Source organism: Apteryx mantelli, chromosome 14 (genome assembly GCF_036417845.1).
Source record: "Apteryx mantelli isolate bAptMan1 chromosome 14, bAptMan1.hap1, whole genome shotgun sequence".
Taxonomy (NCBI): domain Eukaryota; kingdom Metazoa; phylum Chordata; class Aves; order Apterygiformes; family Apterygidae; genus Apteryx; species Apteryx mantelli.
The window spans coordinates 9,462,506-9,489,313 of NC_089991.1; the positions used below are offsets into that span (position 1 = coordinate 9,462,506).

At 63.6% G+C, this 26,808-nt stretch overlaps 5 protein-coding genes across 6 annotated transcripts; 1 reads left to right on the forward strand and 4 right to left on the reverse strand.

Annotated features, from left to right (window-relative positions):
- The first annotated feature begins 268 nt into the window (after nucleotides 1–268).
- Nucleotides 269–1,852, forward strand: NHP2 (NHP2 ribonucleoprotein). Its single transcript, XM_013949113.2, has 4 exons — nucleotides 269–470; nucleotides 581–650; nucleotides 726–831; nucleotides 1,552–1,852. Exons 1-4 carry the CDS (start codon nucleotides 320–322, stop codon nucleotides 1,675–1,677), a joined length of 453 nt encoding a protein of 150 aa, XP_013804567.2. The 5' UTR covers nucleotides 269–319; the 3' UTR covers nucleotides 1,678–1,852.
- Nucleotides 1,853–2,887: 1,035 nt separating this feature from the next.
- On the reverse strand, nucleotides 2,888–8,673 carry N4BP3 (NEDD4 binding protein 3). Of its 2 annotated transcripts, XM_067304637.1 has the most exons (5): nucleotides 8,619–8,673; nucleotides 5,703–6,146; nucleotides 5,025–5,579; nucleotides 4,369–4,626; nucleotides 2,888–4,073 (listed from the first exon to the last, which is right to left on the reverse strand). In XM_067304637.1, exons 2-5 carry the CDS (start codon nucleotides 6,114–6,116, stop codon nucleotides 3,501–3,503), a joined length of 1,800 nt encoding a protein of 599 aa, XP_067160738.1. In that variant the 5' UTR covers nucleotides 6,117–6,146; nucleotides 8,619–8,673; the 3' UTR covers nucleotides 2,888–3,500. The 2 variants fall into 2 exon arrangements, with proteins under 2 accessions (XP_067160738.1, XP_067160739.1); XM_067304638.1 differs by lacking the exon at nucleotides 8,619–8,673 and having other exon boundaries at nucleotides 5,703–6,383.
- A 3,525-nt stretch (nucleotides 8,674–12,198) lies between these two features.
- On the reverse strand, nucleotides 12,199–15,297 carry B4GALT7 (beta-1,4-galactosyltransferase 7). Its single transcript, XM_067304673.1, has 6 exons — nucleotides 15,196–15,297; nucleotides 14,724–15,080; nucleotides 13,540–13,765; nucleotides 13,170–13,253; nucleotides 12,880–12,984; nucleotides 12,199–12,699 (listed from the first exon to the last, which is right to left on the reverse strand). Exons 1-6 carry the CDS (start codon nucleotides 15,240–15,242, stop codon nucleotides 12,544–12,546), a joined length of 975 nt encoding a protein of 324 aa, XP_067160774.1. The 5' UTR covers nucleotides 15,243–15,297; the 3' UTR covers nucleotides 12,199–12,543.
- Nucleotides 15,298–16,087: 790 nt separating this feature from the next.
- Nucleotides 16,088–20,698, reverse strand: LMAN2 (lectin, mannose binding 2). The gene is made up of 8 exons (XM_067304836.1): nucleotides 20,534–20,698; nucleotides 20,335–20,453; nucleotides 20,061–20,178; nucleotides 19,355–19,434; nucleotides 17,830–17,991; nucleotides 17,492–17,606; nucleotides 17,055–17,174; nucleotides 16,088–16,689 (listed from the first exon to the last, which is right to left on the reverse strand). The coding sequence occupies exons 1-8, from the start codon at nucleotides 20,673–20,675 to the stop codon at nucleotides 16,529–16,531; spliced, it is 1,017 nt and encodes a 338-aa protein (XP_067160937.1). The 5' UTR covers nucleotides 20,676–20,698; the 3' UTR covers nucleotides 16,088–16,528.
- A 1,461-nt stretch (nucleotides 20,699–22,159) lies between these two features.
- Nucleotides 22,160–24,117, reverse strand: LOC106489772 (ADP-ribosylation factor-like protein 3). Its single transcript, XM_067305072.1, has 6 exons — nucleotides 24,100–24,117; nucleotides 23,924–24,058; nucleotides 23,719–23,835; nucleotides 23,524–23,574; nucleotides 22,360–22,563; nucleotides 22,160–22,276 (listed from the first exon to the last, which is right to left on the reverse strand). Exons 1-6 carry the CDS (start codon nucleotides 24,115–24,117, stop codon nucleotides 22,232–22,234), a joined length of 570 nt encoding a protein of 189 aa, XP_067161173.1. The 3' UTR covers nucleotides 22,160–22,231.
- Between the last annotated feature and the right edge of the window lie 2,691 nt (nucleotides 24,118–26,808).

The window sequence follows — 26,808 nt, forward strand, 5'->3', positions numbered from 1 at the left end:
CGAGGCGGGGGGCCGGCGGGCGGAGGGACCCAGGGGAGAAGGACGCAGGGGAGAAGGGCCCCGAGGCGGGGGGCCGGCGGGCGGGAGGACCCAGGGGAGCCCCGACCGCGCGGCCCCGCCCGGGAGGGCTTCCCCGGGGATCCCCGCAGAACGCTCCCCGGCCAGGCGGGAGAGGAGCCCACTCGCCATTGGCCGGTGGGGTGGGCGGGCCGGACAGGGGCGCTGGCGATTGGCCGGTGCAGGGCCGCCGGAGGCGGGCCTCGCTGCGCGTGGCCCCGGAAGGGGAAGCGGCGGCGACGGCGGCGTGTGCGGCGCGGCCATGGCGCGAGAGAAGCAGCCCGAGGCGGCGGCGGAGGCGGAGACCGCCCCGGAGCGCTCGTACCGGGAGCAGCTGGGCAACCTGAACCCCATCGCGCAGCCGCTCGCCTCCCGCAAGCTCACGCGCAAGCTCTACAAGTGCATCAAGAAAGGTCGGGCCGGGAGCCGGGGGTTGCTGGGGGCCCGGGCGGCTGCTGGGGGCGATGAGGCCGGGCAGGGGCGGTGTGGCACAGCCCAGCTCACGGTCGTGTCTCTCCTGCAGCGGCCAAGCACAAGCAGATCCGTCGCGGCGTGAAGGAGGTGCAGAAGTTCATCAACAAGGGTGAGAAGGGGTAAGTGCTCCCCTGGCCCCGCTGTCCCCGGCGCAGCCCGGCGTGGCGGCGGCTGACGTGGGCTCTCTCCTGCAGGATCACGGTGCTGGCCGGCGACACGCTGCCCATCGAGGTGTACTGCCACATCCCCATCATGTGCGAGGACAGGAGCCTCCCCTACGCGTACATCCCCTCCAAATCGGTAAGGGGATGGGGCTGCCCAGCGCCGGAGCAGCAAGCCACCAGGCTGCAGCCCTGGCCATGCTGCGACAGCAGCCTTCCATGGGCAGGCACACATATGACATTTGGGTAAAGGAATCCCCTAGTAACACTCCAGCACCAGCGCTTGTCCGTTCTCAGGGCAAGAGAGGAACAGAGGGTCACAGCTCAGATTTATGATGGTTTTGTTGTGGAACCGCATAATCTTTTCCCCTTGTAGAGAAGCTCTGGTAGCAGCAGTGGTGCTGGAGCACACAGAGGCAGAGGGGATTTCCCCACTTAGTTCTGAGCTGGTGACCTGAAGGCTTCAGAAATGAGGCAGTAGCCAAGATGTTGTGTTTATTACCCATCCTAAATTTTTTAGACTAGAAATTAGGAGGATTGATGTTTTGGGGGTTTTACCCACTGCCCCATGTACAGGCTGCCCTTCAAACCCTGGCTTCCTGCTCACCTCATGGACAGAATAGGTGTGTAAGGCCAGGTGCCCAGGCACTACTGACGTACGTCAGCCCTGCATCCTGCTCCCAGGAGGTAGACACAAGCTGGGGGAGGCTTCTCATACCAAGCACAAGAAAAGAGTGCTCCGACCCAAGGAGCTGGGAGAGCCGCCTGCCCCATATTAGGCAGGGTGTAAAGGCATGCCAGCTGGTGTCTGGGGTGGGCTGGCACCCTGCAGCGTCACCCACGGCCTCTGTCCCCTCAGGACCTGGGAGCCGCTGCTGGCTCAAAGCGCCCGACCTGCGTCATCATGATCAAGCCGCACGAGGAGTACCAGGAGGCCTACGACGAGTGCCTGGAGGAGGTGGAGGCCCTTCCCCTCCCGCTGTGAGGGGCCGGCCAGGACTGGCAGCGCCCGTGTGTGCACAGGGCAGCCGTGCCGGGTTTGCGGCCATGCCCCAACGCACGGGGCCGGGCGCCAGCCGCGATGTTTGGAGCCACGCTGCTGAGAGGGCAGCGCAGGGGGGGTGCCGTGGGGGCAAATAAAGGTGTCTGGGGGGTTTGTAGGAGGTGGGTCGCTGTGCTCTGTGGTGGGGGGCGGCGAGCAGCCTCGCAGGGAGCGGGCTGTGGGGCTGGGGCAGGCCCGGGCCCTGCCATCCCCCCGGGGCAGGCCTGGCTGCGACCCGCAGGAGGGGGCTGGTGCCTGGGCAGCGCTGCTGCTGCCCTGCCAGGGGGTGCCTGTGTGCCCGGGGGCAGGGCCGGCAGGAGCCATTCCCTGGAGGGGGGGAACCAGGTGTGGCCAGCAGAAACCAATCTGGGAGGGGCTGGGGTAAACCATTCCCAAGGTGGGGGTATGAGTTAGCTCCTAGCAGAGTGCGGGGCCTGGGATAAACCCTTCCAGAATGGGGGGAGAACATGAGCTTTTTTCTTAGTGGAGAGGCCTGGCTGGGTTATACCATTCTGGGATGTGGGGGGGCTGGTCAGTGGAAGAGCCAGATTGGGTTATACCATTCTGCAGTGGTGGGGAGACAGCCCAATGGAGGAGCCAGATTGGGTTAAACCATGCTGAGATGGGGAGTGAGGCCTGTCCCCACGGAGGGGCCTGGCTGGGCTAAACCATGCTGAGATGGGGAGTGAGGCCTGTCCCCACGGAGGGCCCTGGCTGGGCTAAACCACTCCCGGGCAGGGGGCTGAGGCAAGTTGCCTGCAGCCGTGCCAGCAGCAGGCTGCTGGGATGCCTGGGGAGCCTGTCTGCCCGCTCCCACGCCCTTCCCACACAGGGAGCACAGCTGGTCACGCAGGCCCAGGCCCTGCGGTGACTCAGCCCTCTGCAATGCCCAAACTGGTTGGGCCGCCAGCCCCAGGCCTGCGTGCCTGCCTGGCCCTCCCTGACGCCACGGCTCCCCAGGCACGCGCTGCTTGCTGGCAGCCCTGCGTCCTCCTGGCGCTGCTGCGACCTCCACAGGGCAGGCGCCCAGGGCTTGGGCCTCAGCCCACCACCCCCCGCCCCCCGCATGGCTGGGCGCCCCCAGCCTCCCTTCCCACCCAGCCCCCAGAGGCAGCCAAAGGCACCACACAAAAAGCAAACGTGGGGACCGGAAGAATCAGCTCCAGGTTTATTGCAGGAAAAGGCGAGGAGAGCTGGGCCCAGCCTGGCGTTCACCTGGCCCCACTGGTACAGGCAGGGAGCAGGGCTCCTTCCGGCACTAGCTTGACCTGTCCTCGCCCAGCACCTCAGCTGCGAGGGGAGAGGTGGGGATGCCCCGGGCGCTCCCTGGCTTGGGGAGCGCGTCAGCCCCCACCCCATGCACCCCTGTCCTCCTCCTCCCCCCCCCACGGCCACCCCAGCCTCGCCTTAGTAAGAAGTTACTTTAGGAGTTGTAGGGGAGAAGGGAGGCCGAGCAGGAGGAACAAGGGAGGTCTCACTGGGTGCTTGATTTCTGCCCCCGTGGCAGAAGGGATCGCAGGGCAAACGCTCCTGCAGTCAGCGCGTAGGGCACATGCAAGACCCCCACCCTGGCACAAATGATCCCCCGCTCCGGAGATGCCCCCAGATGGACCCGAAGTGCTGCAAGAAGGAAAAGCGCCCTTGTCGCAATCAGTCCTTCTCCCCAGGGCAGTGCCGAGTGGCCAGTCCTTGTGCAGACCCTGAGATCATCCCATTGCAGCAGCAAGAGATCTTCCCCCGTCACAGTCCCATGGGCATCTCGCCGCTCAGATCTTCGAGGACTCCACCCGCTCGATCCAAGGCGAGTCGGCTCCCATGTCCCTGGGCTCCGACCGCAGCTGCCGCAGCTCCCGCTCCAGCGCCTGGCTCCGGTGGTACATCTCCATGTAGCTGGCCTGGAGCTCCCGCTGGTACCGCAGCACCTTCTCCTTCTCCTCCTGCCAGGTTTTCCTCTCCAGCTCAAAGTTCACGGCCTGCAGCTGGCCCTGGCGCCGCTCGCGCAGCAGCTCTGCCCACAGCCACTCCACCTGCCTCTCCAGGGGCTCCGTGCTGTCGCTGTGGAGGCCCCGGCACTTGGAGTCATCAGTTTCGCAGCCGGGGAAGTCCTGGCAAGGCGGCATGGGGTCATCGCCCAGCGACAGCAAGGCGCCGGGCTCCGAGGCGCTCTGGAAAGAGTCTGCCAGTTGGGCCAGCTGGGAGTCCCTGGCCTGTACCTCAGCCTTGGCCTCCCGCAGCTGCGTTTTCAGGCTGAAGATCTCGCCCAGCTTCTGAGCCATCTCCTCCTGGGTGTCTCGGAGCTGCTGCTTGAGCAGGGAGATCTCAGCTGCCTTCTGACACACCTGCAGGGCACACACCAGGAGTGAGGATCTTCCCCACCTGCCAGACACCCCCAGGGGTGGCAGCAGCCCCAGCTGTCACCACAGCATCACTGTGAGACCAGGAGCACCATGCCTGGCGCATCCCTCCATCACGTGGCCATGAGTGACAGCACTCCAGGGAACTGCTGCCCTGCTCCTGGCTCGGGAGCTGTGTAAGGCCACAGAGGAGCGTGGTCTGGCCAAGCAGAGGGCTGCCCCCCGCAAGCAAGGCTGGCGGCAAGAGGGTGGCAATGGGGAGAGGAGGAAGGGGACTCACCTCCCACTTGGTCTCCTCCAGCTTGGGGCTGACGCGCTCGCCCTGGGACTGCCGGAGCTTGGGCTCCTCGCACTGGCACTGCTGCATGCTCAGCTCCTCCTGCAGCCGCTTCTTCTCCTGCTGTGCCTTGTAGAGCTGCAGCTGCAGTGCCCGCTGGCCACGCTGGGCCTGCTGTGTGACCTGCTGCAGTCTGGCCATGTACATCTGCTTCAGATCCTCCAGCTCATCCAGCCACAGCCGCTGCTTGTCCTCAAACACCTGCCGGCACAAGTGGACACTGACGGGGGTCCATATCCCTGCCTCTGTGCGGGGCAGCCCCAGAGAAGGATCCCAGAAGGTCCCAAAGACCAACTGCTCCTCTTGGGGATCCGACAGCCTCTCTGGGCCAGGCCCTTCCCAGCTCCAGCCCAGGAGCAGCAACAGCAGTGGAGGTTCAGCAGCAGGTTTCTGTCCTGATCTTGCTGAAAGATGCTCCCACGCCAGGAGCCATCACACTGGCTTCTCCTGCGCTTGGACACTCCCAGCCCATTTCCCACTACAGCAGCACATCACATCCTTCCCAGCCCCATCCTCGCGCCCAGGCACCACTGCCCTGCACCCCTGCCCAGCTGAGGTACCCCAGGAGAACCCAGCACAGCCCCAGCCCCACGGCTCACCTGTGTGAAGGGGTCTTCAGTCTCGCTAAGGCTCCTCTTGAGCTGCCGCAGCTCTCCCCCCGTCTCCTGCAGCCGGTCCTCCAGCTGCTTCACCGCATCCTCCAGGGAGTAGGTGAACTCATAGGGCGGCGGGGGCTCCCCGGGGCTCTGCAGCCGGCTCAGCGTGGCCATGCTTTTGCAGGACAGGGACGCCTTCTCGGGGGCCAGGGGCTCCCTGGGGCTCCGGGAGACCCTGTCCAGGGAGCCCCCGATGTGGTTGATGTGGCCCATGGAGGCACTGAACTGGCTCTGGGCAGGCTTGAGGCGGGAGCCGTAGGAGGGGAAGCTCTGGATGGAGTTGTGGCTGGAGTCGGAGGCCTCGTCCAGGCTGATGGCATGGAGCAGGTGGGAGCGGAGCGGGCCGTGCTGCGGGACGACCGTGCTGCTCTGCGACAGCAGCGTGTGCAGGCTCCCGTTGCTCTTCGATAGCTTCTGCCCCTTGGATGAGGACAGGCCCTGCATGGAGACCAGGCCCTTCCCAGCCACCGCCTTGAAGGCTGAGGGCCTGATACGGCACTGGAAAACAAGAGCGGGGTCAGGCGGTGCCCAGCACGCGCCAACTGGCACACGTAGGTGCCCAGAGCCCTGGCTCCAGTCGGAGTCAAGGGAAAAGAGCCCCAGGGCTCCCATGGGGCTCACCTTGTCGAAGCGGCCCCTCTCGGGCAGCGAGCTCTTGGAGAACTCGGCTCCGCGGTGGTGGTCGCGGGAGCAGCGCTCGGGGGACCGGTTCTCGCGGTCGCTCTCGTAGTCCCGCTTGTAGCAGGCACCGGCCGCCTGGTGCTTCCGCTCGGACCGGCCCTCCTTTTTGGCCCCGTGCAGGTAGCCAAAGAGCTCCCGCTGGCTCGGCCCCTTGCGGAGCAAGCCGTCGGGCTGCCGAAGCCCCCGCGAGCCCCCCAGCGGGGCCCGCAGCTCCAGGGGAGACAGGTCCTGCTTCTCCACCAGGCTGCCCACGCTGCCCATGCTGCCGGCGACGCCGAGGGGCTCGGAGCAGAGGTAGGTGCCGAGGACGCGGGTGGCAGGCTCACAGGTCACAGGGCCCTGTGCTGTTGCCATGGAGAACTAGAGAGAAGCCTGGGACCAGCACTGCCGAGGGAGAGACAGAGTCAGCAAAGCCGGGCAGCAGGACCTGCCCCATTCCCACAGCCCGTTCCCAGCCTCGGAGATGCCCCGGGGGCCCAGGGATGCCCACCCAGCGCTCCAAACCCCCTGGCACCTCCCAGGGTCCAGAGACCAACTCTGAGCGCTGGGAAGGACCCTCTGGGCGCCCCAGCTCCGGCCGGGTCCCGGACCCCCAAGGTGCCGCGCGCCGCGGGAAGCGGAGGGAGCAGGGACGCGGCCATGGGGCGGGAAGCGCCGCCGCCTCGGCACCCCCCTCCCGTGGCGGAGCGGCTCCCTCCCACACCCAGCTCCACCTCCCGCCCGCGGCCGGGGCCGCCACCAAAACAGGCACCTGCCACCCAGCCAGGCGGGCGAGTTCGGGAGCCGGCAGCACCTGCCCGGGCCCGGCGCCAGCCCCGGCCCCGCGGTGGCACCCGCTGCCCCGAGCCGCCCAGCCGGGACCCTGCTCCGGGAAATCCCCCCTCCCCGCTCCGGGAAATCCCCCCCTCACGGCTTATCCGGGGCGACCTCCCCAGCGCCTGCCCCGGGCCGGCAGCCAGGGGCTGGTGTGGTCCTGGGAGCCCCCTCGGCTGCCCCAAGACCCCAAGCTCATCCCTCCCCCCCCCCCCCGCAAATTCATTCCTGCCCAGCGGGGCCGGGGACCCCCTCCGGAGACCTCCCCAAAACAGCCCTGCGGATGCCGCAGGACGTTCAGCTCAGCTTCCCCGGAGCATGCAGGGGACAGAGGGATTTCGCGCCCCGCAGCCAGGCTTCCCACCCGGACGAGCTCTCCCCCCATTCGGAGCAAGCTCCCACGTCCTTCCCGCAGCCCGGCTCCATCCGAGGCGCAACCCACCCCAACGCCGGGCCAGGCGCCCGCTCCCCCGGGAGCCGGCCCGCCAGCTGGCCGGACGCAGGCCCTGCCGAGCGCGGCGGCCCCAGGCCGGAGGCGGGAAGGGGACGGATGCGGGGCAGGACAATGCGGCTTCCTGCGCAGGTGGCCGGCCCTGCGCGTGCCCAGCCGCAGCCGCAGGGGAGGAAGGCCGCGGCGGGGGGAGCCTTCGGCCTCCCCCCCCCACCTGCCCGGGGAGCCGCGTCCCCCTGCTCCCTGCCGGCGCCAGCGAGGGGACAAGGGCAGCGAATCTGCCACCGCCTGCCCCCGGCGGGCCCCCATTAGCCCCCCCCACTCCCATGCCCCCACGCCGGCAGCACGGGGACGGTACCCGCAGGGCCGGCTGGATGCCGAAAAAAGCCCTTCCTGCAGGTTTTGCCCGACTTTAAGGGGAGCCTCGGGCTTCAAGGGCATCCAAGCCCCTCGCTGGCAACGCCAGCGGAGAAAACGCTGCGGGAGCCAGCGCCAAGGCCGGCTGCAGTGCGGGAACCGGGCAGAGCCTCCCTGCAGGTCCCGGCCCTTCGGGCAGCCTCGGCGCGGGCTCCCAGGCCCAGGGTTACACCCAGGAAGCTGCCCTGGTTCTCAGCACCACACGCTGGATAAACAAACACCTCGCTTTTAATTGCTGCCACGCACAAACCTGTCTGACAGCTCCTGGCCTGCACTGTCATCTCGCTCCTGGGGAGCCCAGCACCTGCTCCGGGAGCCCTCGGCAGCACCCCGCGCCCCACGGCGCGACGAGGGCGGGGGGCCGCGGCCCCCGGGCGGGTGGTCGGGGCGGCTCGCGGTGCCGCCGCGGAGGAGCGGGGCGTCCCGGCGGCGGGCGACCGGCGCGGGCCGGCTCGCGGCATCCAGCTGCGGCACCGGCGCCCGGGGAAGCCGCCGCGACCAGCTCGGCCGGGCCCCGGAGCGGGTCCTCCCGGCACGGGCGGCCGAGGAAGTAGGTCAGGTTGTGGGAGGTTGGGGAAGCGCCGGGGAGCCCAGGGATGCCCCGCCAGCAGGAGGAAGGGTGTCTCCGCAGGCGGCAAACACCGGTCCGGCCAGCCTGGCTTCTTCTCGGGGCTGCAGCTGGGCGAGGAGCCCGGCCCGAGAGGTCTGTCCAGCCCGGGACGTGCCCCCGCACGGCCCTGCCCCGCGCCGGCAGGATGCGGGGCACAGCCCCCTTCCGTCCCCTCCAGGCACGAACGCTCCTGCCCCCCCCCCCCGCACCCGCGACCCCCGCCCCGAGCCGGCGGCGCCTTTTCCGAGTTGGGGGGCCGAGGCGGCGCCCCCGGGCAGCGCTCCCCGGCCGGGCCCGCCCGCGGCATCGCGCCGCGCCGCGATCCCCCTTCCCGGCGTCGCGGGCGGGGCCGGGGAGGCGCCGCTGAGCCGCGGCCCCCGAGCGCCCCCCGCGCCCCGGGGCCGGCGCGGCGCGGCCGAGGACAAAGCGCTGCGGCCGGGGCGCGCCGGGCCCGTCGGGGCGGCTGGGCCGGGCGCATCGCACCACATAGCACCGCTCCGCTCCGCTCCGCTCCGCCCGGCGGGGCCGCACCGGAGCTCGCCGGGCCGGGCCGGGCCGGACTCACCATGCCGGCGGCGCTGCGGTCCCGCTCCGCTCCGCTCCGCTCCTTCCCTCGCCGCGTTTGAACGCGCCCCTCGGCCGCGGCCGCGCGGGGAGCGGGCGGAGCCGGCACCGGCAAATCGCGGCGCGGGGGCGGGCGGCCCCGGGGCGGGGCGGGGCGGCCCGCGCGGCGGAGGGGGCGGCCCGGACCGGCCTGGCCTGGCCCGGCCCGCGACGCCGGGAAGGGGCTGCGGGCCGCGGCGGCCGGGCGATGCGGGGAGCCCCGCGCGGGGAGCCGAGCCGAGCCGAGCCGGCTGCGTGCAGCGCCGAGCACCGCTGCGCCCCGGCCCTGCCCCGGGCCCCCGCTGCACCCCCGGCCCTCCCCGTTTTGGAGAGAGCTCTGCAAGCCTCGGCCTGGGAAGTGCCACGGCCAGGGACGAGCGGGGGTCGTCGGCACCGGCACCCGAACTAGCAGCAGCAGTTTTGGCCGGCAGCTGGGCTCCGGAGGCCGGCGAGCTGGCAGGCAGCAGGGCTTTTGCAGGCCCCGTCAGCTAACTCTGTCTGCAGCGTCCAGGCCCTGCTCCATGGGGCCCTATCGCCCCCCCCAGCCCCAGGCCAGGCCGCAGGAGCAGGGGAGAAGCATTTTGCCCAGCTTCATCATGCCTGTGCCAGGGCCTGGCCCCAGAGGAGGGGCGAGCGGTCTCGGCCTTCACGGGACACCATCGCCGCTCTGGTCTTGCAGGACAGGAGCAGCCACAGGACAAGCCCGTGTCCCCATGCCACAGCACCTGGGGTGGGCAGGAGCTGCTGCCGGAGATGTCCACGGGGCACCGCTCACAGCTGCAGCGAGGGGCACCCCCCCCCCCCCCAGCACCCACGGGGCCTGTTGAGCCCGGCTGCGGGACTGCTGCCTGCCCCAGCTGCTGAGCCTGGCGGCGCGGCACAACAGCCTTCATCCCTCTGAATCAGCCCCGCGCTTGCTGGCGGGGAGCCCGTTGTGTCACTCGCCGCCCCTGCAGCAGCCGTGCTCTGCACTGAGAGCGGGGATCCCAGCGTGGGGGACCCAGCGGCCGGGTATCCCGGTCACCTCAGGCAGCAGGACGCCTGCAACAGCCCCGCTCCTTCCCCCCGGCAGCCCGTGCTCAGCGCCCACGGAGGGCTGGCGCCTGCACCGTGCCCAGCCAGGGCTCTGGGACGCCTGCATCCGACGTGCTCGCGCACCCGGGCCTTCCTCTCTGCCAGCTCCCCCCACCGCGTGCCCGAGTCCTCAATCTGTGCTGCCAGTGCTCACCCACATGCACACACTGTCCCCGGGCCCCGCGCGCTGGGCTTGCATGCTCACGGTATCCTCACCGCCGTGCCAAGGCACACAGTCGCTGCCCCCATCTGCAGCCCACGTGTCCCCCAGGCTCCTTCCGTCCTCCTGGCCGTGCACCCTCGTGCACGTCTCCCCAGGATGGCAGCTCCCGCGGGGGACCAGGGCTCAGCCGCGCTGGTGGTGAGGGATGCTGAGCCCCAGCGCAAGGAGCTGCGGGTCCAGCGCCCCGGTCCCCTGGGCAGGGAGGCCTTGTGCTGGGGCCGGGGCGGCGAAGGGCTCTCCGGGGTCCCCGTGGGCACAGGCAGGCTGCAAGGTCGTGGCTTGGCTCACAGATGTGGGGACTCAGCAGGGAGACATCATGTGGGGCAGCGCTTCGTTAAGCCCTGCTTTCCCCCAGCCCCTGCTGCCCCTCTGCTCGGCTCCAGCCCCGCGTTCTCCCCGTTGTCCACCGGTGAACCGCTTTGGGAACCGTCCCGGTGCAAAACAACCCGGCAATAAAAGGCAGCCGACTGCACGCGACTGCAGCAGCCCCCGCGCTGCCTCACGAGCAGCAATTTGGGCACGAGAAGGGGGGGGGGGTCACAGAGGGGCAGCGCTGGGACCATTCTGCATCCAAGTGTCCTGGAGCAGGACTCGAGTGCTGACCCCCAGCTCAGAGCTTGCCAGGAGCCTGGAAAAGCCTCTGCAGGGCTCCCGGACATCAGCAGCTCTAAGGCAGGGCATTATTTTTCTGCAGGGACGCAGCGGGGAAAAGCCTCAGCCCCCTCCCACTGGGCCATTGCTACTAAAGAAGTGCGTGGGGGGAACTGGAGCTGAGCGACCTCCGAGTCAGCCTCGGGACTATAAAAGGAAGCCGGGTCTCCAGCAAGGCGCCTCTTCCACAAAAGCAACCAGAGGATGAGGGGGCTGCGAGCGGAGCTGAGAAATAGCTGCCAGGCAGCGGGAGAGGAGCCTTTAGCGCTGAGCGAAGTGCGAGGTGCGCATATGCTCTCTGCTTCTGCGCATCTACATCATTGAGAAACCTGCCGAAATTGTGCCATCTATTTTGAACTTTGCCGAGAAATACTTGGATCTGCCTCGGGCTGCCCTGGCTGGAGTTCAGGCACCAGGTAAGGGGTAGGCATAAAGCTTGGACAGGTGACTGGCCCCAAAACCTGAGCTCTGGGGAGAGGAGCAGGGCAGAGGTGCGGGCCTCAGCAGCAGTGCTCTGCCTGAGTGGGGACAGGCAGGCCCTGAGCCCAGCTGACATCTCCTTAGGGCTGACCACAGCGAGGACTATGTCTCGGGAATGCATCCAAAGGAGCGGTGCACCCACATCTGAGCCAGCCTTCAATGTTCATGCAAGCACCAGCACCAGGCCGGATGGCAAGAAGGGATCAAGAGCCAAGATGCGACAGCAATGAGGGTGGGCAAGCTGGCGTCCACACCGCCGGGGTGGAGAGGCCCTTGGGAGCTCTCGGGCAGTGCGTCCCCCCACCACCCCAGGGTGAGGACAGGGCCCATGCACTCAATGGCGTGAAGGAGCATGGCCTGATCCTCACTGCCCTGCACCGTGCCTCCCTGCGCTTTGACCCCTTCCTTGGGAGGCAACCCCAGGCTCTTCACCCAGCCCCAGAGCAGCAGAGGTCTGGTCATCGAGACACCCCATCCCGCTCCCCCTACGCAGCCCCATGCTCAGCTCTAGCGCTTTTGGCTCGCTCGTCCCAGGGCTCCTCCCTGGAGACGCCTTCCCCACAGCTCCATCCCCGCATGGCAGGAAGCCGCTCAGCTTCCTGGGATGGCAACAGCTTCTGTCTGGAGACGTCTTCAGGCAACTGGCAATGCAACAGCTCCGGGGAAGAGCCAGGCTGGGGGATGAGGACAGAAGGGGGCCAGGAAATGAGAGAGGCCTGGTGCCAGCCCAGCCGGTAGGACAGCCCAGCCCAGCCCAGCGAGCGGTGGCAACAGGGCAGCAGCTAAGCCTGAACGCTCCTCCTTATTCCGCAAGGAGGAACAAACAGGGACAGAAAGCCTGGGCTTCCTCAACTGCCGATACCCAGCAGGGATGCAGATCCCGGGCCTCAGGGCACGGCTTGACCATGACCACCTCCAATACAGCAGCCACAGCACAGCCCTGGGGAACACCTGGCGGCTAAAACACAGGCACCGTCTCGCTCAGAGCCTGTTTCAGACCAGCTTGGCCTCCCAACCAGGGCAGATGGCCTGTCCAAAGAGAGGGCAGCCGGGGCCTAGGCAGAAACGGGTGTGCTGAAGCCAGTGAGGGGAAGGGAACAGAAGGAACAAGCGGTGCACCACGTCCCAGGGCATTCACAACTCGCAGATGCCCTGACAGTTCTTTATTGTCCTCAGAGCTGGGTGGCAGCTCAGCCTTGTCCAGTGCAGGGAAACAGCCTCCCGCACCTGCCCCAGGAGGCAGCACCACTGTTTGCAGCAACGCCACGGAGTCCCACTCTCAGCCTGTTCTCTTGGTCCCATCAAGGATTGGTTCTCAGCCCTTCCTGTTCCTCTGCGTCTTGCCAGCACCTCTATGCTTGCCTACTGCAACAATCCTGCCTGCGTCAAGCGGCTTGGCGGCAGCCCTGGCATCTCAGCACAAGCACAGCGCACGTGACTGGCACATGGGGCAGGCTGCTCAGCCAAACGTGCACCAAGGGGTCTCGCTTGTGTCACAGTCCAGCAATATATTGAGGACAGTGCAGGGGGCTCCTGCCACACTCAGAGCAGTCCGTGACTCAATTCGGTACCTCACATTGTTCAGACCTCCGTCCCGATCCACCTTAAACTGCTCCTGAGGAAGAGAAAGAGCATTCAGCCCTCACTGGATCCTAGTGGAGGAGAAAGTGCCTGGTGCTCCCCAGAAGGGAGCACAAGAGCTGGCAGGGGAGGACATCAGCAAGGGGGGCTCAGAGCACGTGGTAACCACAACCCATAACTCTCATGGTTTCCCCTGACCACACAGAGGTCTCACCTGCTTCTGCGCAGCAATGCGCTTCTGGTCTCTCTTCCTCCAGGCCGGGTCATGCAGGTGCTGGAAAGTCTCATATCCAGTCGTGATTCCAGAGGGACGGCGAACCTGTAAGGAGAGCAAAGTTTCTGTAAAGCTACTAGAAAACTTGCCCTGGCCTGCTGGATCTGCTGCTGGAGAGTGGGGTGCAGAGGGGCTGCCTTCCCCAGGTACCAGCCTTGATCGCTGCAGCAGGTCAACTGGAGAGACGAGAAGGGCGATTCCAACCTCAGAGGCCGCGGAGCACTCCTTACCTGGAGACCGGCTCCTTTGATGCGGCGATAGAACTCATCGTCTTCCCGTCCCCAGCCCCAAAAGCGGTTGGACATGCCGTTGCACTGAAACGAGAGGGGCACTGAACCAGCCAAGGTCCTGCTCTCCGGCTGCAGCCACAGCACAACCCACCCACCATGGAGAGGCGGACACCAGCATCGTGATCTCCTGAGCGTGAGTGCAGCCTCACCTCTCCCACCCCACCAGCTCAGACTGCAGGCTCCGTCCCCAGAGCATTTAGACTCCTTTCCCCACTTCCCACGTGTGGAGCACAGTATGTGTGACTGTGCACCACAATAATGTCACACACCCTGCCCCAAACTGACTGGGACATCCTACCCACGTGCTCACCATCTCATAGTGCTGCTTGGTGAGCAGCAGGATGCCGCCCACGTAGGTTTTATAGTGGTACAGCGGATGCAGCTCTGGGGATGCGACATGGAAGGGCCCTGCCTCTGGGAAGCCGTAGTCCAGCTGCTCGTTGAGGGGCAAGAGATCAACGTCATGCATCGCAATGTAGTCGGTGTCATTGCCGCTCTCCAGGAAGCCCACGTTGATCAGAGAAGCTCTGTTAAATCTGCCAAGGCACCGGGGACTCTCAGCGCCAAGCACAGCAGCTGCTGCCCCTTCGCGCCCATCTCCCATGCCCCACAACACTAAAAAGTGTTCAGCCAGTCCCCAAAGAGGGACTGTCACCACCAGGCTTTTTATGCACACACACACAAACACGGCGTTCAACGGCTTCACAGCCCCAGGTGCCTCAGCTGCCCCCCCTGAAGCTGCCCCCCCTCCACGGGGGGCAGCACACGCTTAGTGCAACAGCAAGGCGCAGGGGTTTGGCTGCTGCAAACAGAAAGGGGTTAAAGCAAGCAGCCTGTTTGGTGGGAAGGCTGGGGGCAGATCAGGCACAGAGGAGTGCAAAATACAGGGACTCGGACTTGGCCTGTTGGGACAACAACCGGAGAGAGTCCCAGCAAAACACCCCGTCCTGTCCGAGGCGGGCTGGGGAACTCCACAACACAGGCACAGCCCACGGGCAGGCACAGAGCAGCGAACGCGGGGCCAGCTAAAGCTGTTGGCAGCATCATTTCCAGACATCCCAAGGTATGGCTTTGAGTTTCGGTGTCCCTGTACGTTTGCTGCTATGGCCCTGCAACGCTGGGAAGAAAAATGAAATATCCGTGGAGGATTAATTATCTTCTTGCTTAGGATGGGCCGCAAAGAGAGAAATAAAATACCACCTTGTCCATCCAGGAGCTTGTCTCCCAGAAAACTTTGCACCGCTTTAGTTGCTAAGAGCAGGCAAGCGTATTGAGGCTAAACCCAGGGGAGACGAATCTGACCCGCCGCGCTCCAACCCCGACTCCTCACCGTCCATGCCAAAAACTCCCCAACGTCGAAAGAGGCGAGCGGGAGACCCTGTCGGCTCTCAGCACGGACGGTTTCAGAGAGGGGGCTGCCTGTTCCCTTTGGTTTCCGAGCTTCGCTCTGGCGAAAGGACGTGCCGCAGCAGGGGCCCGCCGCCGCCGCCGTACCTGTAGTGATCCACCTGGTTGAGCACGAAGATGCGGTGGCGGATCCTCTTCTTGCTGAGGAAGCGGTGCATGTAGGGCACGAAGGCCAGCAGCTCCTCGAAGCGCTCGCGGAAGGGGACGAGCAGGGCCAGGCGGTGGGGGCCCCAGGCCGGGTCGTCGGCCGGCGGCGCGGGGGGCTGCGGCGGGCAGGGCTGCCTGGGCGCCCCGGCACCGGCCCCGGCCCCGGCGCCACCCGCCGCCTCGCCCGAGCAGCTGAGCTGGAGCCAGAGCAGCGAGACGAAGCCCAGGAGCAGCGCGGCGAAGAAGAGCTGGAAGATGGAGAACTTGCCGGGCAGGAGGCCCAGGATCTGCGGGGACCTGGGGCACAGCGGCGCGTCAGGGCCCGGCCCCGGCGGCCCCCCCCGGCCCCGCCGCCGCCCCGGTGCCGCCGCCGCCGCCGCCCCGCGCTCACCCGCCGCCGCCCCGCGCTCACCCGCCGCCGCGCAGACGGAACGCGGCCCTGCGGCGGGCCGGGCCCATGGCGGCGCCGCTCCGGGCCGGGCCCCGCCGCCGGGACACGCTGGCTGCGGCCCCGCCGCTGCCCCGGAAACGCCGCCCGGCCCCGCCGCGCCGCCCCGCTCCCTTCCGCCCGGCGGGGCGGGCCGGGGGCGGGACGCGGCCTCCGGGCCCCCCCCCCCCGCCCGCGGGGACCCGCCGGGATCTCCGCGCTGCTCCCTCACCAGCCAGGAGCCTCCAGCACCGCCCCATCGCCCCGGCCGAGACCCTCCGGGATCCCCCATGCACCGGCCAGGACCCCCGGGGGATCCCCCCATCCTGTGAGCAGGGAACCTCCCTCCCGTTGCAGCAGCAAGGCGATCACCCCCCCCCCCCCACCGGGATCCTCCAGGATCTCCCCCCTGGACACAGGCTGGGACCCTCCAGGGGATGTCTCCCCATTCCCCTCCCCTCCCTCCCAGCCAGGATCCTCCAGGATTCCTCCCACACAGGCTGGGACCCCCCCAGGGATTTCCCCCCACACCCCCTGCTGGACAGGACCCTCAGCAGATTCCCCCCCCATCCAACCACTGGGGACCCTCCACTCCACCCCAATCCATCCCCGACCTCCCTGCCAGACACCCCCCCCCCCCAGTCAGCTGGGGCTCTCTAGGGTCCCTCTAGGGATTTCTTCCCCCTCCCAGCCAGCCAGGACCCCCTGGGGGACAATTCACCCCCCCAAGGGAGGACCAAGGTTCCCCGGGATGCAGAGCTACAGGCCATGCTTCCCCCCAGCTTCTCCTCCCCCTTAGCAGCCTATCCCCCCCCTCGCAAAGGCTGAACCCCCACCTTCCCTATCCCCAGACAAACAGACAAACACAAGCCCCCCAGGCGGTGTCAGTCCTTTAATGGCCCAAGCACAGCCCCAACCCTACACACCTGCAGGCCCCACACAGCCCGCTTACATTCATGCCCGCTGCCGCCAGCCCCCCCTCCCCAGGCAGCGCAGCGGGTCCTGTCTGCCCGGGGAACCCCCCCGGAGCAGCGGCAGGAGCGACGGGCGCAGCGTCTCCACGCTGCCTCCAGGCTCCCACACTCCAGCCTGGGGGCAAGGGGCATTTCTGCAGGAGACACAGGCCCCCGCCGCAGGAGTTGCCTCCCTCGGTCCAGCCCGTTGAACGCCGAGCACCTGGCAGGAGTTACGGCAGAACGGACAGATAAGAAAATACTTCTGATATTTCTCAGAAACAGCTTTTAGAAACCAGTTTTTACAGCTCCCCCTAGAAAAAAAAAAAATCAGTCTGGGCATAGGCCACGGCCCAGTTCTTCCGCTAGTAAAAACGCTTGTTCCGCTCCTGGCGTTTCTGGAAGACTACAGCTCCCACCACAGCACACACAATGATGCCCAGCAGCGCACAGAGCAGGAGCAGGAACACCTTCCATCCGGTCAGAGGCCCACTTCGGAAATTTCCTGTCGGGTCATCCACATTATCTGCAGGAAGAAGAAAAGTTAGACTGGCCAAGCCTTGAGTTCTCCAGGATCGCACCCAGGAAGTCACAGCTCCAATGCCACTCTTTGGCGGAGCAGCTCCTGGAAAAGCCAGTGCTGCAGCATTGCTACACTGAGAAGGAACAAGGAGATCACAGTGCCCAAATGACAGATTGAAGTTTTCTCCACAAGACACATTCTCTTCCACTGCACTGGCAGCAACCACTGGTTGCCAATGTGTGACACTGGCACTCACATCCAGAATGAGCAACCACCACTATTGCAACTGAGCTTCCAACAGGCCATAGAAGAATGCAGACCTGACATCTGAAAACTCCACATCAGGTTTCTGAAGCTTGGAGACTCACCTTTGGGTGACTTAAGGAGGCTGACACTAGGCTCAATCTTGGTCCAGTCAATGTTCTCATCTTCTGGAGGGTGCTCCACCATGAGCTGGAATAGCTTCATCGAGATAATGTCATGATTGTCTAGGAAACAACCATCAGCGCTAGAGACTGTCAGAGGCCTTGAGAGATGTCCATGCCCTCAGAGGACCCCTAGATCTGTGCTCTGCCAGGTCCAGGTCTCCTTCCCCTCAAGCCACCCTCATACCCCAGGTATCAAACTGTAGTTTGAGGTGTTCCTCCACTTTCAATTGCCTCCATTCCCAGACCACGGGTCCCATAGCCAACATGGTTTGAAGAGCCCAGTGGAAAATTCAGGGAAAACAGGCAATCTACTGCATCCATAGTGTTATATTCCAGGCACCAAATGGTATGTATTCCTGTGAGCAAAGCCCACTCACCAGACAAATCTCCAGTGCCAGCAGAAGCCCCAAAGAAGTAGCCAGTAGGCAGTCGGACCCCAGCAATGTCAATGCAGTTCTTCCATTCATTCTTGTCTTCCACATCTGTCATCACCTGCAAGATGCACAATAGGAACGTCACATCAAAAAAAAGCACGCTGCCATCCTGCCCAGTCTACAGCTCTTCTGGAGCTAGAGGTGCAGGAGAAGCAGGCAGCCAAGCCTGGCCAGCTGTTTCCAAGTCACCTACTGACATAGCAACACCCACCCTCAGAACTGCCCTGTCTAACATGCACAAGACACCCTGCAGAAGGCACAGGGCTCCCTCCACATCTCACCGTCAGCCGACCTCTGGAGTAGCGAATTGCCAGAAAGGTGTCGTGGTTCTGGTTCCGAAGGTCGGCGGTACATCCTGCCAGCTCCGTCCAGCGCCCGTCCTTACTATGATCGTAAGTCAGGGAACCGTTATTCACCATGGCAGAGATGTATGGGAAGACACGCTGCAGACGAGAAAACATCGGTGCTTTCAGCCTGCAGGAGCCTTCAAGCTGTGGCCCTGGAACAGTTGCCATCCCCTTACCTGGCCAGAAACCTCAGCAAGACAATCCCACAGCAACAGAGCCACAGCTTTGCCTACACAGTCCAGTACAAAGGGCAGAACAAATAAATCAAGGCTCCTTTTCTACGTGAAGCTGCTTCTAAACTGAGTGAGAGCTCGTTCTGTCTGAAGCACAGTTAGGCAGCAGAAATAACTCCCATTTGGGAATGAAACTTTGCTGACTTTTGTCTGGATGACCTGAAGCAAATTCTCCCTAAGTCTCCCGTGGTTGTCTGTGCTTGACCAAAGCAACCTCAGAAACCAAAAAACCTAACAACATTCACCTTCCGAGACCTAGGTCAAACGTAATCCTCGCCTAGAACTCATCCCCTAGTTAGATATCCTCTGTGCTTTAGATCCTCTTATTACTAGAGCAGTCATCTGTGATCTTCTGTATCAAGCCCCCTTATGGGCCAGGACATTACACAGTACTGTGTGACCACGGCATTAAGACCATCCCACCCCAAAAGTAACTTGCAGAGTAGGCACAAGACCAGAAAGGAAAGCTAAAAACAAAGCACAGCGATCTAGCAGCATAACCACCGTTTAGGTTTTGCAGTTGCTGGGTTGTAAGAGGCCAACTGGAGGCAAGAATTAACCTCTCATCGAGTATCAAGAAAGCAGGGGAATGGGGTAATTTCCCAGGTGTTTCACAGCTTAAGACAAGTATCGTGGTTTTGGTGCAATAGATCTCACTAACAGTTATGTTTTCTGACTGCACTATAACTAGATCCACACATACTGGGCCAAACGGAAATAAAGCACCATCAGCACCAACACCTCCTAATGGAATTGAACTGCATTTCTGCCAAGGGGAATTCTGGAGCAAAAAAAACAGCAGAGGAATTTCTATTTTAGAGACCCATAGGTTGGAAACGGAGAATAAGGCCAGGAACAACCTGGACTGATTAGCCAAAGTACAGGTAAGTTCAGAAAACAGGGCTTGGGATGAATAAACTTCCAGGTGGATTTCTCTAACTTTACTTAGTAGGTGATGCATAGTTAACACTGGCTTTGCACAGCTCTCTAAACCAGCAGAAATAAGGTCTTGGAAATGGATCTGAATAGTCAGCGACCCCAGAAGATGGAGCAAGCACCTTACCTCCATTAATGCACATACGTCCTCTTTCCTTTACCAGCTCCCGTAACAGCAAGAACAGCCTCGTATAAGGAGAAAGGCATTGGTCCAGGCATCAAGAACTCAGAGTGCAAAGCCACAAGGAAGCAGCCTCTGCGGCACAGAACAAACTCCCTCAGCTACTCACCTCTGTTGCTTCATCATTGGGATACGTATCTAGGAAAATAGCCAGTCCATGAAAGTTATCCTTGCTGCCAAAGACAGGGCCTGGAACAGGGCAGAATACAGTAAATGGAAAGTTCTCAGAAGAAATTCATGCAAATACACTTCTGCCATCTCTTAGGGAGCCCAAAATAAAGCGAGAAGAAGAGTAACGCAATCCTTTACTCGTGTACTGAAGTATCATTTTGTGGTGAGTTTGGCAGCACACTGAGATCTCTTCCAAAAATACAGCCCCACCTCACCCCAGAGCAAACTCTGTTCAGGCAGCAGCTGCATGAGAACATTGGACACGAGACTTGATGAACCGCTGCAAGCAGGTTTCACACAGCCACGCTCTCCGCAGAACCCCCCAAGGGAAACACCAAATACCAGACACTAGCAAGACTTCTATTAAAAAGAGCTGCACAAATCATCTGTTGCAAGGTAAGTCACTGAGTTCAGCTGCTACCAGGGCAGGAGGCACAGGACACTCAAGGGTAGGAAGCCTGATCTAGTAAAATTATATGGAAATAGGAGCTCTAGAGAGAAACTTTTCAGAACAGTGGCAGCTCCAAGCGGCAGCTGCTAAAGCTGTTCAAGGACACATGTGAGTGCTGATGAGGCCTTGGCTCAGCGTGTCCTGTCAGTGAGGCAACCCTCTCCCGCCCCCTCCCCGCCGCTGTGCGCTGCACCTGGCATCAGGCGCTCCCGCGTGTACCACAAGGCGAGGCCGTCCCCATGGAGGTTCTTCTTGCCGGCTCCGTGAATCTTGAAGTGGACGTGGAGCTCCCAGTCCTTGAGGAAGCAGGGCTGCGGCGAGAGGCGGCAAGGCAGCGTCAGAGTTGGCCATCTCCCCCCAGGCCCCTCCCGGGAGCCGGGACAGGCGCTGTGCCACCCCGCACCCCCGGCGGCCTCCCCCCCAGGGCTCCCCCGGGGTCGCAGGGCTCCGCCACCCCGGGTTCTCACCACGCGGTTCCAAATGGAGCCCTCTCTGCTCCGCTCGTCAGGTGTCAGGCGGACGTACTGGCTGGTCACCATGGTGCTGCCCTGGAAGTCCCACAGCGGCATGGCAGCGGAGCCCGCGCCTGCAGCGGGCACAGAAAGCGCGGCTCAGCGAGCGGCGGCCCCGGGGCTCCCGGCCCGCCCGCCCCGGCCCGGCGCTCACCCTGGTACGGCTTCATCAGCGAGTGCTCCCGCTTGAGGTGCTCGCTGTTGCCATCCGTGAGCTCGGCAGGCGCCAGGCGCGGCCCGGCCGCCGCCAGCAGCAGCAGCGCGGCCGCCAGCAGCCCGCCCGCAGCCGCCGCCATCCTCCGCTTCCGTCTTCCGGCGCGCTGCGCCTCGCCGCTTCCGCCGCCGGGCCCCAGCCCGGAAACGGCAACCGGCGCCACCAATGAGCGGCGCCCTCATCAGCACCTTCCCGCCTCCCGTGGACATACGTCACTCCTCGCCGCCAATGACAAAAGGGAGCGGGGCCAACGGGGAAAGGGCGCCCGCCACCAGTTGGGCGGGCAGGCGCGAGAAGGGGGCGGAGCAGCAGAGCCGCTCCCGGCGTGCATTGCGCGGCCGTGGCGGCGCGCAGTATGCCGGGAGCTGTAGTCTCATGGGGGGCACGGACGCGCGGGAGCGTGCGCGGCTCGTGTCCCTCCCCCGGCACGTGACCCGCTCGCGCGGCGCAGACGCGCGGCGCCGGCAGCTCGTCGCCATGGCAACGTCGCACAATATGGCGCCGGGCGGCGGCGCGCCCGCGGCTCTGCCAGGCTCGGGGTCGCCCGGGCCCCGGCCCCGGCCCTTCCCTCGCACCGTCCCAGCCGGGGGCCCCACAGGGCGCCACTTCGGCTGGGTCCTGCGTCGCCGGGCGGCAGCGGGGAAGGCGGAGGGCAAAGCTGCCCGGGCAGCGCCGCAGGAACGAGGGAGGCAGCACGGAGGTCGCAGTCAGCTTTACCGGAGCGTCGTCCACCGCCGGGCTGTGCTGCAGCGGGCCGCGCTGCGGGCCTGGGGCTGCCGGGCGCAGCAGCAGCAGCTCCCCAGTGCCCCACCGACGTCCAGCGACACAGGCACTCAGCTTTGGCTGGCCCCGTTGGCTGTAGAATCGAGTCTTCTAGCCTCGAGATGGGGATTTTTGCCTGGGAAACAGAAGCCCCAGCTGGGATGCATTTAGGGCAGTGTTGCAGCAAGGTAATATTGCAGGGCGCCGTCTCTCAGTGACGTGTGTCGCATGGCTGGGACCAAGGCTGTCACAAGGGAATGAAAACCCTCCGTCAGTGACTGCCCAGCCAGATCCTCTCTTCGTCTTTGTGCTTATCCCAGATCTTGTGTGTGTGTGCAGGAGTTTCTCTGACGAGTGCAGGATACTGAACCAAGGCCTTCTTGAGCCAGGTACTGTGGTGGGGGCAGCAACAGTTACATCCTACAGGAATGGAGGGGAATGTGTGCCACATGTGAGGGTGCAGTGGTGCCGTGCCTGGGGTACAGTATTTACAACCTGGGCAGTGTGTGCACAACAGCAGCATTTTCAGTGTCTGTGCAGTGTGTGGCAGCAGTGTTGATGGACAAGTCCTGAGTGGGTTTTCATTTTGGAGGTGTGCAAGCCCTTGACAGGTGTGCGGTGGGACATATGCTTCCCTTCACAGCAGTGGTGCTGCAGGAGGATTAGAGGGGTATAAGGAGTCTGAGCTGTGGAAGACCAGGAGGCAGGTAGAGGAGGGAAGCTGACTGATCAATGAAAGACTGGGTGAGAAAACCCTTCTGAGCATGGTAGTCTGGGGGTCAAGGCCTAGGCAAGCCTTCAGGGGGAGCCTAGGGGCAAGAGCTTGGCCATGGCTAAGGAATGTGCAGTTTGGTCCAGTCCTGCACTTAGCAGCTCTCACTTCTGATTCATGATCTGGCTGGAAATCCAGTTCATCCCATCCTGGAATGAAAAGAGACAGATGAGAGTGTAGCCCCAAGAGCATCCCACGCCCTTAGCTCCTCTCCCACCTCTGCAGAGCCCACAGGCCCTTGCCTCTCTTCCTGCACTCCTTTCCCAGACAAGGCTGAGCAGGACTGGATCTGCCATTCTCGGTCCCGGTAGGTGTGGAGGCTCAGCCCTTCTGTAATTTCAGCTGCAGGTGTTGCAGTCACTAGATCCTGCTTTTTGGCAGACACCAGCAGCGGGACTCCCATGAGAGATTCCTCCTCAGTGAGCTCTGCCAGCTCCTGCCAAGTGAGAACCATCTCCCAGGAGTGCTGCCCCAGGAAGCCCTCCTCTGTGGAGCTGCCCGAGCCACTTGCCATTGCCCTAGCTGGCCCGGGCTGCCTGGGGTGGGATGGAGCAGCTCACTCCAGCTCACTCATTCCCCTGGCTGGTGCTGATAATGTGCCCGAAGAAGCTGTGAGGTCTTATCTGCCAGATATCCCAAGGGAGAGACATGTGCTCCTGAAACTACATCTGCCTTGAAGAGAACCTGGGAGCTGCATTCAGTATTGCCAGAAGGTAAAACACTCCCAGCACCGAGACAGTCTTGGACATAGTGCCCCAACAAGCCCTGCTGTCAGCCCCATGTTGTCTGGCTCACCCACACCTCTGTTCCAGGAGGCATCTGATGTTGGTACAGCCTAGACTGGCACTCAGAGTCTCACCTTCCCCTGCTCGGTTTCATTTCCAGATTTTGTAACTCTGAATTCACTACTTGAGCTTCAAAGACTAAATCTTTGCTTTGTCATATTGTTAAGCTGGTGCTAGGGACATGGGAGGACAGGGGTAAGGCAGGTAAACGAGGGGTCACTCCGACACGCTCTCACTGGGGAGAGGCAGGGTTAGGGGCTGTCCGTCAGCTGCTGCTTGTAGAGAAGGAATTTGGGGACCTTGGGACAGGGGCAGAGTTGACCCCAGCAGGTAACCCTGGGCTATCACACGATGGAGTGGGGCAGATCTGCATGCTAATCCCCTGCGGTGCTGGGTAGAGACCCTGACCACAAGCCCTTCCCGTATAGCACTAGGGGCAGCTTACCCCGACAGGGGACAACCCGTAGCAGCACTGCCCCACGGTAGAGTACAGCCTCACTCCTCCCCTGAGTCCTTAGAGAGCAGTAGCACCCCAGTCTGAGCCCCAGGACCCCGCCACCACACCCAGCCCAGCCCCAGGGCTCTGCTGCCCAGGGTCTGGCCCCTCATACCTGCCCCATCTCCTCAAAGTGCTTCTGGTCTGCGCTGTCAATGACATAAATCTGCCACGGGGACAAACGGGACAGTGAGCACCTGGCTGCACGGCCCCTGTGCCTTCTGCAACAGCACTGCAGGGCTACAGGGGCCCCAGCGCAGAGTGCACAGCTATCCTGCGTGGGGGGGCTGCCTGCAGCCGCCCCACTCACCAGCAGGTTGGTGTTGCCCAGATACTTCCTCCAGTGCGGATGGATGGAGTGCTGCCGCCCGATGTCCCAGACATTCAGCTTGAAGCCATGCGAGTGGGCGCTCTTTATGCTGAACCCCTGCACGGGGAAGCAAACCCAAGCATCACACAAGGGGAAGGCAGGACCTGCCACCCACTTGCCACGCATTGCCTGGAGCAGTACCTACCTGGGTGGGCATGATGGTGCTGACCCCCTCGGATGCCAGGCATTTCAGCAGTGTGGTCTTCCCAGCGTTGTCCAGCCCCAGCAGGACAGCCTGCCTGGCAGTGCCATGGTGCAGCCAGGAGCTGGTGCCTGGGCACTGACGCCAGAGCAGGTGGGATGTAGCTGCATCTCACTTACCTTCTGCACCTCACCCATGGTCTAGAGTCACCACAGCCCACAGCAGGCCTGGGAGCTGCCAGGGGCTCATCCTCAGGGCCAGCCGGCAGCTGCGTGCCTGGCACACGCCCCATCACCACAGGAGGAAGAGGATTAAAGGTTCCAGAATTAGCTACTGTTTCTCCATTTACCCACAGCATTAAATAATGCCGTCAGCAAATCTCCCAGCCAGCTGTCACCCAGCCATCACCTCTCCCTGCTCGCTACCCCCAGGATAAACTGGGCCCCGCTGGGCAGGTCACTGGGGCACAGCATTCCTCTCCCCACAGCATCATGCTGCATCATGGCCTATGCACACTTGGACTCAGACCTGCCAATGGCCAACTGGCAGTCCCGGCCAGCACGGATGCCAGCATGGCAGGAACGTCTAGGACCCAGGAATCAGAGCGTGGACATGGGATGGAGCAATGCAGCCGGGGTGCAGGTGCTCCTGGAACCAGCACTGCAGCTTCCAAACAGGGCTGCGTCCTTACACCCAGCGCACAGAGCTCCCCGCTGCTGAGATGGTGGAGATAGGCCGCAGGCACTGCCGTTTCTCAGCGCACAGAGCTGGCACAGCCTCCCGTACAAGGCGTGTTGCCACCTTCAGCACACCCCCAGTTCCCACATCCCACCCAGCCCAAGCAGGATGAGGTGACACCAGTGCCCTGGACCTGGCCCCTTGGCCCAGTGGCACTAGATGGTGCCAGGCAGAGCACAGCAGCAGAGTGCACCTCGCCCAGACCCCAAAGCCATGCTGAAATTAGCAGCAAGAGATGCTGCGAGCAGGGGATGGGGGCAGAAAGAGGGCAGCCAGGGCTGCAAGGCCGTTACTCTCCCTGCCAGCCCCAAGGGCCCCGACTGAGTGTGCTGGGAGACAGCAGGGCTGCAGCCAGCTGTCCTGGGGCCAAACAGGGCAAGCTTGCTGGGAGTGGACTCACCCTGCCCTGCAACCCTGCCCGAGTGGCAGGAGCTAATGTCGAGGCCCGTCTGGTCAGAGCTGCCCTAGGCCACGTCACCCTCTGCCTGTGCTCCCTGCTCTCGTCCAAGAGAAACCACCAGGCTCTGGAGCAGGTCAAGGGCTGGGATGAAGATAGCTGGAGGTCAGAGACGGCACAGGACAAGGGGCTGGAGGGACACAAAAAACACTCACTTTTCCCTAGCAGCATACCCCAGCCCAGGCTGGGCAAGGGGCTTGTCCATTCACCATTTGGATCAATTATGCTAATTAAGCAATCTGTTGGATTCTTGCATGCTGCAGTTCAGTCCTTGGATCAGGTTTCCTAGCAGAGAGGTTATCCTTGTGGTGAGGACCGTGAGTCACGCACTCTTGGTGAGACATTTTTATTTATAACTCCTGCTGCAAAGCCAAGCCAAACAATGCCGTTATGCTCTGACAAAGGGAAGGGAAGAAGCACAATTGCCCCCCATCTGCATCGCTCATACATGCTGCAGCAGGGTGCAAGGGGGGCAGTAACAGGTCACAGCCACCTCCTGCTCCCCCCTGCCCACAGACCGTGCCAGGACTGCAGCGTGCTAATGCTGCACTGCTTTTGTGCATATTCATGCTGGAAACACTTCATTTTTCTCTGCATAGATCTGCACCCAACTTAATGTTAGGGTTCTGCTTTTGATAGGTTAATCGCTTACCTTGCGTCCCAGTTATTAGCATTTACATGAGTGGGTTGCCATGGTGCTCTGCGGTTTATCCTGTAACTGTTAGTTACTTATATTTCCTAACAAATATCCTAAAATATCCTTGACTGGTTTGTGGTTGCTGATGAACATGGAACCCCAACCTAGGAGATGGGCAAAACTGCTTAGGCATCAGTTTGGTGACTCAAAGTTGCACGTCCACCACTCCACTCTGCCAAGCTCTGCCGGAGTCCACATCGCAGGCAGCTTTTCCTCACAAAGCCTGACGCTGGCCTCCCAGCAAAGCCCTTCCTGCCGTCAGCGGCTCCAGGTGGCAGCCAGCATGGCTTGGGGGGCACAGAGCCCCCCAGGGGCTATGGGATTGGTAGGGAGCTGCAAGCCCAGCCAGGTGCCAGGGCTGGCTCTGAGGAGGTCAGGGATGAGGATCCCCCTTGGCAGCACAAGGCGCATGGCGGGGCACGCTGGACCGTGCCAACGCTCCCATCAACGCACCCGGCTGCCTTCCCTCCCACGTCCTGCCCTGCCCCGGGCACGGGTGATGCTGCCCCAGTACCCGAGGAGCCCTGCAGGTCCCCAGGCTGCTGAGACCGGGCAGGCTCAGTGCACAGAGCCAGGGGCCGAGGGCTCAGATGGGGTCAGGCTGTGCAGCCACCGCCGGGGTCCCCGGTGCCTGCCCCAAGGCAGTGCAGGCCGCGTGGGTGCCAGGGGTTTGATCTGGTGGCCAGAGGACTAGAGCGGGGCAGGAGGGAAGGGGACAGGGATGGGGATGGCACCGAGGCCCGGATGGCGCCAAAGCGAGGGTGGGATGGCACCAAGGTGAGGGGTGTGCGATGGCGCTGAGGCCTCAGCACTGCCGGAGCGAAAGGGGCGTGATGGTGCTGAGGCCCAGCCAGTGCCGAGGGGTGCGTGATGGTGCTGGGACGAGGGGTGAGCGATGGCGCCGGGGCGAGGTGTGTGAGATGGCACCGAGGTGAGGGGTGAGCGATGGCGCCGGGGTGAGGGGTGTGAGATGGCGCCGGGGTGAGGGGTGAGCGA

Excerpts from the sequence above, each read along its gene's own strand:
- NHP2 (XM_013949113.2), top strand. The coding sequence starts at position 320 with ATGGCGCGAGAGAAGCAGCCCGAGGCGGCGGCGGAGGCGGAGACCGCC. Across the intron at positions 651-725 it reads ATCAACAAGGGTGAGAAGGG|GATCACGGTGCTGGCCGGCG; the intron begins GTAAGTGCTCCC and ends TCTCTCCTGCAG. Across the intron at positions 832-1,551 it reads CGTACATCCCCTCCAAATCG|GACCTGGGAGCCGCTGCTGG; the intron begins GTAAGGGGATGG and ends CTGTCCCCTCAG.
- N4BP3 (XM_067304637.1), bottom strand. The coding sequence starts at position 6,116 with ATGGCAACAGCACAGGGCCCTGTGACCTGTGAGCCTGCCACCCGCGTC. Across the intron at positions 5,580-5,702 it reads AGAGGGGCCGCTTCGACAAG|TGCCGTATCAGGCCCTCAGC; the intron begins GTGAGCCCCATG and ends CTTGTTTTCCAG. Across the intron at positions 4,627-5,024 it reads CTGAAGACCCCTTCACACAG|GTGTTTGAGGACAAGCAGCG; the intron begins GTGAGCCGTGGG and ends TTGTGCCGGCAG.
- B4GALT7 (XM_067304673.1), bottom strand. The coding sequence starts at position 15,242 with ATGGGCCCGGCCCGCCGCAGGGCCGCGTTCCGTCTGCGCGGCGGCGG. Across the intron at positions 13,766-14,723 it reads AACCAGGTGGATCACTACAG|ATTTAACAGAGCTTCTCTGA; the intron begins GTACGGCGGCGG and ends GTGCCTTGGCAG. Across the intron at positions 13,254-13,539 it reads CCAAGCAGCACTATGAGATG|TGCAACGGCATGTCCAACCG; the intron begins GTGAGCACGTGG and ends CTCTCGTTTCAG.
- LMAN2 (XM_067304836.1), bottom strand. The coding sequence starts at position 20,675 with ATGGCGGCGGCTGCGGGCGGGCTGCTGGCGGCCGCGCTGCTGCTGCTG. Across the intron at positions 20,179-20,334 it reads GCTCCATTTGGAACCGCGTG|CCCTGCTTCCTCAAGGACTG; the intron begins GTGAGAACCCGG and ends CTCTCGCCGCAG. Across the intron at positions 17,992-19,354 it reads CCAATGATGAAGCAACAGAG|CGTGTCTTCCCATACATCTC; the intron begins GTGAGTAGCTGA and ends TCTCGTCTGCAG.
- LOC106489772 (XM_067305072.1), bottom strand. Across the intron at positions 23,836-23,923 it reads GCACCATCATGCCCACCCAG|GGGTTCAGCATAAAGAGCGC; the intron begins GTAGGTACTGCT and ends TTCCCCGTGCAG. Across the intron at positions 22,564-23,523 it reads ACTTTGAGGAGATGGGGCAG|GAGCTGGCAGAGCTCACTGA; the intron begins GTATGAGGGGCC and ends CTCACTTGGCAG.